The 10,053-nt window shown below is 48.7% G+C and overlaps 1 protein-coding gene across 1 annotated transcript in view; it reads right to left on the minus strand.

Moving 5' to 3' along the window:
- Bin2 (bridging integrator 2) overlaps positions 1-7,736 on the minus strand; it is a 31,464-nt gene extending 23,728 nt beyond the window's left edge. The window contains exons 1-2 of the mRNA XM_031356061.1: positions 7,582-7,736; positions 53-133 (exon numbers count right to left, since the gene is read on the minus strand). Coding sequence (XP_031211921.1) covers positions 53-133; positions 7,582-7,662 — 162 coding nt within the window. The 5' untranslated portion in view covers positions 7,663-7,736. The remainder of the gene's footprint in view (positions 1-52; positions 134-7,581) is intronic.
- Between the last annotated feature and the right edge of the window lie 2,317 nt (positions 7,737-10,053).

A 10,053-nucleotide genomic window follows, 5' to 3' on the forward strand; every position in this document is an offset into this window, starting at 1 on the left:
CACCTCCCCCACCCATAGCCCCTCCATACTTCTCCCCCACCCTCCAGGTCACCTGCTGTTGGTAGAAGTTGCTGGCACTTTGTTCAAATCGTTCATCTTTGGTTTCTACAGTTTTCCCCAATTTCTGCAGAACCTGGGAAAAGAAGACAGAAAGCATGCTATACTTGAGTCTTGGATCTGGTGGTCTTGGGTGGGCTCCCGCGGGCTCACCAGAGTCAGGAAGGTAACAGGTTGCTAACAAAACCCATGTTTCATGATTCTTTTCAAACTGGGGTACCTAGGGATATGCTGGCTGCTCTATCTGCTCATTCTCATTCACAGTCTCCCCCCCATCTTCCCCTCCCCCTTGAATCTCATAACTTGAAGAATGTGCTTCCTGTGTTTGGTTTCCGGCAGGGTTGAACTCAGAGCCCTGCACAACCTAAGCACATACTCTCCCACTCAACTGCACCTTCAGCCTTAAAGCGACGTTTGTCTGTCTGTCTGTCTGTCTGTCTGTTTTTAAGGTAGAGTTTCTCTGTGTAGCCCTGTCTGTCCTGGAACTCACTGTAGACCAGAATGGCCTCGAACTCAGAGCTCTGCCTGTCTCTGCTGGGAATAATGGTTCGGGCCACCACTGAGCTCTTAAAGGGATTTTTGAAGGGGACTAGAGGAGGGCATTGCATGGAGCTATGGTTACTGAGAAAATATGCACGGATTTAAGGTAAAGCATGAGCCAGGCCGCTCTGCTTGAATGACACACCCCTCCTCTAGGCATTGTCACAGGTCCCTCTCTGTGTGCAGTGAGCAGGAATCCCTTGTGGAAAACCTTAAGAAACTTGGATACGATGTTCTCCAAGCCCAGCTGGAAATGGATTGTACCGTGTCTATCTATCATCCGCTAAGAAACCAGAGTGCTCACCACCACCCTAGTTGCAGAGCCGGGGCCAAACCCAGGAAAGCCCCAGTGTCTGCTCTCAGAGGGCCACCCAGCTGTGAGCGCGGAAGACAAGGTTGGGGGGCTGAGATGCTCCGGGTGAAGGCTCGTGCATGGAGCCTGAGGTTGATCTCAGGTGGATCCTTGGAACCCACGTGGTGGAAGGAGAGAACTAATTCCCAAGGTGACCTCTGACTTTCGCATACGTGATGTGGCATGTATATATACATGCACACACCCTGCACATGTGTGATGTGGTGTGTGTGTGAACCTGTGTTTCTATGTGTGTGTTTGTGTGTGTTTGTGTGGGTATGTTTGTGTGTATGTGTGTGTATGTTTGTGTATATATGTGTGTATGTGTGTTTGTAAAGTCGTGTGGTATGTGTGTATGTGTGATGTGGTGTGTTGTGTGTGTATGTGTGATATGGTATGTTGTGTGTGTATGTGTATGTGTGATGTGGTGTGTGTGTATGTGTGGGTGTGTTGTGTGTATATGTGTGTTTGTGTGTGTGTGATGTGGTGTGTGTGTGTGTATGTGTGGGTGTGTTGTGTGTGTGTGTGATGTGGCATGTTGCGTGTATTTGTGTGTTTGAGTGTGTGTATGTGTGTATGTGTGTGTGTAATGTGGTGTGTTGTGTGTGTATGTGTGATATGGTATGTTGTGTGTGTATGTGTATGTGTGATGTGGTGTGTTGTATGTATATGTGTGGGTGTGTTGTGTGTGTATGTGTATGTATTATATGGCATGTTATGTGTATATGTGTGTTTGTGTGTGTGTGTAATGTGGTGTGTGTGTGTGTGTGTGTGCACACACGCAAGCCCGTGCACCTGGGGAAGAGGTGCCATCAACTCCCTAGGCTCAGGCAGGATGGACAGTAAGTGCTGCTTTCAATTTCTAAGTCTCCTTTACTCAACCCACCACGCCCCCTCTGGAAGCCACCTCATTCTTTCTGGACTCATTGCCACAGCCCCAGGTCAGGTTGTTTCTTCCTTCGCTGCTGTAGATCTTGATCATGCTGCTTCAATGTCTCTAACAATTCTTCATCTGCCTGCCTCTGTTATTAGACCCCCGATGTGTCCACCATGTAACAGTCTCTATTGGGTACCAGCTGAATTCCCACTGGACACTCTAGCAAGGAGGCAGGCCTGCTGCTTCGACTCTTCCTTAAGCTGCAGCTCCCACATTTGTCCTCTATAGTTTAGTTTTAGTGAATAAGCCCCACTGTTAATGGCTATTAATTGTTACAGACTCCATTCCCTTTCTGGAATTCCCTTGTGACCTCTCTATTTTGTCTGCTGTGCAAGTAGAAGAGGAATGTAAGTGGACACACACTAGTTCAAACTCGGTACCTTCTTACTCTAATCTCTATCTACTCCATCCGTCTATGAAGTTCACTCACTCCTAACTGCTTGCTCATTGCTGTCTTACTCTCTGTGCTTATCTGTCTCTGTCTCCTCCTTAGATACTTTATTAAAGCTCAGACTCCAGCAAAGGCCACTTAGTCAGTTTAATAGGAAGGAGGCGGTGCATGGGCCGGGCCTGGATCAGGGGTATAAAGAGTGAGCAAGTGTGGAGAGGAGGCCTGACCAACAACCCAGTGAGCAAAGCAGGGTGTGCACAGCCCCAGTGCAGCCTTCAGGGCGGGTGTGGTGTGGCTCCTTCAGGGCGCATCACGGGTCGTGGAATCTCATTATGAAGGAATCCGGATCACATGCTAGTGTGAGGAGACCTGTGCAGAGGACCTCTCTGTGTGAACACAAGTGTCTGCAGCCTCATGGGAGAGGAGCAGGGCAATGCCTGTGTCAGCTCAGGCTCTCTGTGATTACGATCAAGGCTTCTGTGACCACACATTAACGCATACCTTGGCCTTTCTGCTGACTAGCTATAAGGTATTTCTGTCCAGGACTACACACACACACACACACACACACACACACACACACACATACACACACATACTACACACATACTACATACATTCATACACACATACATACATACACACATACATACACACATACATATATACATACACACATTCATATACATACATACATGCATACATATATACATACATACATGCATATATACATACACGCATACATGCATACACACATTCATACACATACATACATACATGCATACATGCATACATACATACTGAAAGGTACTTCTGTCTTAAAGCTATTGAGAAATCAGAGACTCTGTATTTTCTCTGTTGCTTTCTCTAGCTGCCTGCTGTGTCTTGCTCAGTACATGGCTCTGTCTGTCCTGAAATTCACTCTGTAGACCAAGCTGGCCTTGAACTCATGGAGACCCAGCTGCTTTTGCTTCCTTGCCTATAAGTCACAGGTGCTGCTTCTCCCTTCGGCCAGGTCTGTCTTTGTCAGTCTCTAACTTCACCTCACTCCTCACTCCTCCCTAGATGTGCAATCCCCATCCTCCCTGCTCCACCCTTCCCCCCTCTGCCCCCAACAAACAGGGTTCTTCCCCAGAAAGTTGCAAAACCACCTTGTTCGCGGTAGGCAGCTCTTACTTCCTTTTCTCGACTCCTCCCTTCCTATGCCCACTTATGTTTCTTAGGTGGGGGGCAGGGGAAGGGCAGGGTGGTAAGAGAGAAAACTCAATTTAGAGTCAATACCTCGGGCACTTAGGGTCGAAAGGCTCACAGCTACAGGGCTTCCTGGGGTCTGTAGGCTATGTTGAGAATCCTCCCAACATCACATTTAAACACACACAGCACCATTTCTCCCATCCAAGTACTAACCAGGCCGACCCTGCTTAGCTTACAAGGTCAGATGAGATCTGGCAAGGTCAGGGTGGAGTAGCAATAGGCCCAACATCAACTCTTCCTAGACAGACGGTGAAAAAGGTAACTTGGAAATATCTACCATCTTTCAGCTCCCCAAATCACTTGTTGCCATAGCAATGGGTGACTATGCCAGGTCACATTTCACACTGGAGGTGTTTGTTCTTAGACCCTCAAAGGAACAAGATGTGTATATATGCAACAGATGTCTGCTGAAAGAATAAATTTGTATGTTTGAGACAGGCTTAACTTTGTAGTCCAGGCTAACCTCAAATTTGCAATGACCCTTCAGTTTCAGCTTGTTGAGAGCTGCGATTACAGGTGTTAAGCCACTACACCTGGCTAAATTCTCCTTTTTGATCAATTTTCAATGAAAGCTCACAACACAATTCCCACAATCCTGCCTGAGAATTCTGCCCTAATCAGCCTGGCCTGGCAGCTGACTAATTAGAATTCAGACACTTGGAGAGCAAAGCAAGGGATAGCAAGTGAATGTAACTCTGCATGAATAGGTTCCAAGGCTAACCAGCTCATTCTTCTAACCTTTCTATAGAGTGGGAGGGATACACCTTCAAAAAAATCCACAGCGTATTTACTTGATGGTTACAGCCCCTCCCCAAGGCCTCCCTAGCCCCTACTGTGTTTAGTTGATGATGTCAACTGAGCAGGAAGCAGACACTAAAAGATAATGTGTAGTTTATGGCACCTTGTCTCGGTGTAATGACTCTAAAGTGGCTATGAAGGAAGTCGCCGGTAACAGAGGCTCTCCCTAACAGGCTGCGCCATGAGGAGTGCGTGCAGACACACACACCACCTGGAGGCTCTCCCTAACAGGCCCTGGGCGGGCATTCTTCCAGGCTCCTCTCTCACCTTCTTGCTCCAGCTGCATTTCTCACTGTTCACCCTAAAGTGATCGTCAGGCTCAGGCCATGCCCACACTAACCTTCCTCAGCTGGGAGGTGCTCTCAAGCTTGGTGGAGGAACTACAGACCACACGCAGTTCCCATTTCAAAGTCAGCCAGAGCTAGAAAGCCTTCCACCCAATCTTCTGTCCTGCATTCCCACAGATGAGCGTATCTTAGACAAACAGTGGATTCTGAGCTTCCGGCAGACAAGAGCTTATTCATTTCTTAGTTCCCTCTGGGACTAGCTCCGCCCCCTGAACAAAAGAATCTATTGCAAATATTTGACAAATTGAACTCTTGGGGATGTAAGTTGAATGAATGTTAACAGAGAGAACAACAACATAGGAGTGATTTAAAAAAAAAAAAAAGACACGCCCTTGCTGGGGGGGGGAGAATGGAGCAGTCTGCCAGAGAGAAATCACATATAGGAAAGCAATCGGTCCAACATGAGGATGTATGTGGTATTGTAAAAATATGGCTCAGGCCGCATTCGGTGGGAACTGGAAAACAGAACCAGAGGTCATTCCTCTAGTGCTTCACGGTCAGCAGACCTTCCCGCTTAGGAGGAGGGTGAGCCGGTATAAAGGGATCCCCCTCCAATCACCTCCTGCACAGAGGCTCTGCAGGGACTGGGGCCCATGGAGGTGGAGTGGCTCATCAGGAACAGTCGCCTGGGAAAAACCTGAATTTGGGCAAGTGCCCCTCACCAGCCCAGAAACCCTTCTTCACTGGAACACTGTCTTGCTCTCTGTAACTTCCCAAACTCAAGGACTCCAGCTCTTCTACCCAGCCCATTTTTCCTTTAAGTCAGTGTCTGCCTGGGCCAGCCCCGAACTCCCAAACACCCAGTCTCATGCACAACCTATTTGCTCTCTGCATTAACCTGAGTTCCTTAGGCGGACTTGAGTCCGCACCTCTCTCCGAGGACGGAGAGAGGGTCCAGGATGGGAAGAACACTGCGCTGCTACCTGTGTGGCTGTTTCTACTCTGCAGATACTCTGAAGTTCAGAGTCCTCTCATTTTCTAGATGAGACCGGAAGCCAAGAACATTTATGGCAAGTTTTGAAGTCAAGCCTTAAAGAAGACAAAGAAGTTAGATGACTCATGTTGACAACAGGCCAGAGGAAGACAGGCAAAAAGCAACTGATACGCCAGGGCTTTCATTTAAAATGGTGCTTTTTTGTGGTACCCAGGATTGCCTGCACTAGGTCCATGCTGCAACACTGAGCCATAGCTGCCAGCCCTTGATACATCAAGTTCGGGGTTGCTGTTGCTTGCCTTGTGTTTCTTCAGTCACAGTGTAGCTTCTCTCTAGGTGAGGTCCCTGTCCCATCCCCCTATTTATAGCTAGACCTTCCCATAAGCACTGCGTTCAGATCTATCAGATGTCTATTTAGCCTCCAGAGAGGCAAAGTTCAAGTACTCAAAGTAACAAAGGCTGCCCACACAACTTTTATTTTCCTCTCACCTTTCACAAGACCTTAAAAGACAGAAGTATACAGAACCCCTCTCTTGACTGTGATCCTTTAATACCAAGGACTGCATCCCATCAGTAATGTCAACCCCATGTGGGAGAGCTGGGTGCCCTTAATCTTCTCCAATGACCACTGCACCTCCTTTACAAGAGAATACAAATCTTCCCATTGTTAAGTGTGCTGTGTACTTTACTACTTCAAAGACTGTGAATCCCCCCCTCTTAGCCCATGCCTCTTCCCACACCACCTTTTCTACTAGAGTATAAGTAGACAGTGGCTAGGCAAAGGAATACCCTGGATCAGTAACATCAAAATGTCTCTTAAATGTGTAGGGAAAGGGCTGGGATGGAGTCAGTTGGCAGTGTGCTTGGTTTGCTCACAAGAAGCAAGGTGCAGCCTTCAGCATCTGAGAGATGTGATAGCACACATCTGTGACCCAGAAGCTAGAGAGACAGGGAGACCAGAAATTCAAGGTCAAAGTGAGTCTGGGGGTAAAAGAAACTGTCTCAAAAACATGTGAAGAGTGATAAGAATGGGGTCCATTACCTACGAACCCAGTTGGAGGATCACCTTGAATTCAAGACCAGTCCAGTCAACATGGTAAGACCTTACCTCAAAACAAAACAAAATAAAAACAAAAACAAAAGAACAAAAAACTAACCAAGCAAATAAAATAAACTGTGTGATTTCTTTTCTTTTTTCTAATTTTTTTGTGACAGGATCTCTCTATGTAGTCTAGGCTGTCCTGGAAGTCACTGTGTAAACCAGGCTGATCTGGAGCTCACAGAAATCTACCTGCCTCTGCCTCCTGAGTGCTAGGATTAAAGGCGTGCGCCCATAATCTGGATGGACTGGCAGATAGATTATGGGCGTCAATTTAATAACAGGTGGCTCCAAGGAAGGAGGCTTTGGATCACCATCAAGGCAGAAGGAAAGATCTAAGAAACAGGGCCTGGCTACTGGACAGACGAGCTCCCCGCTCACCCCAAGATAAGAGTATCTTGTAGCTCAGGCTGGTCTTAAATTCAGTATATAGCCTAGGACGCCTTGAGTTTTCTATCCACCTGCCTCCGTAGACAACACTCAGCGTGGAACACTGTACAGATTGTCCTGGTCCTCCGTGAATTCCCAAATCAAATTAAGTGAGGCGACTCACTGCCACCGCAGCCGCTGTCTCTTCCTTTGGGGACAAGTGTTCTCCAACTCATTCATCACCTGAGAGACACCACCCTTGCCTCATCGCTAGGACAAAATCTGTGACAAAGTTGACCACCACCATTCGTTCCTTCCTGTCGCCTTTTCTGGATCAGGCTGAGGGTTGTAGAAGGCTCCAGTGAAACAGCTGTCTCCTCTGCTGCTCCCTTCTCTCCCACGTCGGCCAGTGTTCATGACACCCACTCCCCGCCCGTTCTGAGGCAGCAGGACCCTTTCTCCTCTGCCCAGGCCCAGGCCCCTGGTGAGGCCAGGCTGCCTACCTTCTCCTGGGCCCTGCTGAACTTCTTCTGCATCTGCTTGGCGAAGAGGCCAGCCGCTCCGCCCGCCTTGCCCTCTGCCATCCTGCCGGCTGCGGGGGCGCAGCCTGGTCCTGTGGTTTCTAGAGGCCCCTGAGAGGAAGTGCGTCCTCCCAGCATGCCTTGCGTGAGGCTCGGAGGGCGGGCCTTCACACCCTGCCTGCAGCCTGCTGGGGTGTGGTCAGCCTGGACCATCCAATGCCACCTCTCGAGGACCATTGGAACCCCATCACTACCCAGCTTCCCGAGAGGACCACTGCAGCCCACCACTGACCATCTCCCCAGGGAGACCACTGGGACTCCATCATTGTTCAGCTCCCCGGGAAGACTATTGGGGCCCCCTCACTGCCCAGCTCCCGGGGAAGACTACTGGGGCCCCATTGCTGTCCAACTTCCTGGGAGAAGCACTGGGACCCCATCACTGTCCAGCTCCCTGGGAGGACCACTGGGATCCCATCATTGTTTAGCTCCCCAGTAGTCTTACTGGGGCCCCATTGCTGCCCAACTCCCTGGAACCCCATCACTGTCCAGCTTCAACGAGGGACAACTGGGACCCCATCACTCCCCAGCTCCCTGGGAAGACGACTGGGCAACAGGCTCGGGTCCACAGAGGCCTCTGAGGCTGGGAAGGCAGCTAGGCTGTTCTGAGAAGTTGGCCGAGAACAGGTTGTTCAGGGTGGACTTTGGTGCACACACACACTCTAAGACAATCTTGGAAATGCTGCCCTTGCAGTAGCGAAAGAATGGCCCCCTTGAACAGGGTCTTTGAATGTGGGCTGTGACCCATTGACTCCAAAACCTGAACGGCACTAAAAAATGAGGAGACACAAAAGACCGGGTTCCACCCAGTGAGGACATTTAATGGACCAGAAATCACCAACCAGCTGCAGGGTATTTTTTTGTTTGTTTGTTTGTTTTTTGTTTTTCTGGTTTTTCGAGATGGTTTCTCTGTATAGCCGTGGCTGTCCTGGAACTCACTCTGTAGAACAGGCTGGCCTCGAACTTAGAAATATGCCTGCCTCTGCCTCCCAAATGCTGGGATTAAAGGCATGTGTCACCACTGCCCGGCCAGCTGCAGGGTATTGGTGCTGGGGGACCTTGTCTCAGCCTGGATTGCAGCTTAACTGGGTCTAAGCCTGGGAATTGTGGGGACAGAGTGCAGAAGGTGAGCAGAATCCAGATGTGGATTTGAAGGGGAGAAAGACTGGAGAGATGGGGCCCTCAGGAAAGGAGTGCCATTCATAATGCGCTAAGAAGGAGAGGAGGGGAGAGCAGGCCTTTCTAGGCAAAGCATGGTGCATTATATGGACACAGTATGACTTTAGTCACAGATTATGCAAACTGGGGTGGGCCTATAGAGATTACAACCATCTGTAATGGGATCTGATGCCCTCTTCTGGTGTGTCTGAGGACAGCTACAGTATACTCATATACATGAAATAAATAAAATCTTTGGGGGAAAAAAAGAGAGATGGATACAAGCTTTTCAAGCAGTGGGTGGTTAGGGAGTGGATATTAGCTTTGGTGGTGGTCTGAGAAAATGGAAGGACTTCATATAGAATAGGCGAGAACAGCGAGTCCAGAGAATCTTGGTCTTGCTGAGATGCTGGGAGAGGACAGAAAAGGCAGCCAGAGTGTCATTAGCAGAAGGCTGAGACCCTGTCACTCCCAGGACTTCTCAGAACTGCAGCTGAGTGCCCTGACTGTAACCTTCTAAGACACTCTTGTCTTTCTTACTGTGTGCTTGAGACAGGGCCCCACCTGTAGCCCAGGCTGGCCTGGAACTCAGGCAATCCTACCTCACCTCCCATAACTGAGATGACAGGTGTGTGCTACCACACCTGACTCAGAAACTCTTTAGTGTCCAAGAAACTGATGTTCTGTCAGGCAGTGCCAGAGCAGGAACAACCCTTTAAGTACACTAACTGGAGAGACCAAGCCACAATGTTTGAAGAGGACAATTTGAGTGCCACACAACTGGACTCACTTAAAAGTAAGCTACACCAAGAGTCAGGCAGCAACCCGTGGCTTCGATGGATGGTCTTTTATCCCAATGCTGACATGTCTCACCCCATCCATAGGAGCTTGTCTTCACAGTCTGGCAATTGGTTGAGGAGAAGGGCAAGATGAAGTTTGGGGATGTGTAAGGCTTGAGCAAATGGGCGTGTCACAAGATGGCATGGGGTGGCTTAAAGTTATCTTTAATAGAAACAACAAACCAAACCAAAACAAAGACTGTTTCTCATAACAGGAAAGACTGATAATATTCCTAGATTACCCTACTCCTCCACAATTGGGGGATTAGGGCAGGAACTCAGACATCCTAACTCTGCTCCAGCCTCTTATACTATACACAGTATACTATATTAGGTTATAGTATACACAGTGAGACAGAGGTTATAGTATACACAGTGATGCAGAGGTTATGGTATACAC

This window comes from Mastomys coucha, unplaced genomic scaffold (assembly GCF_008632895.1).
Source record: "Mastomys coucha isolate ucsf_1 unplaced genomic scaffold, UCSF_Mcou_1 pScaffold11, whole genome shotgun sequence".
NCBI classification, from domain to species: domain Eukaryota; kingdom Metazoa; phylum Chordata; class Mammalia; order Rodentia; family Muridae; genus Mastomys; species Mastomys coucha.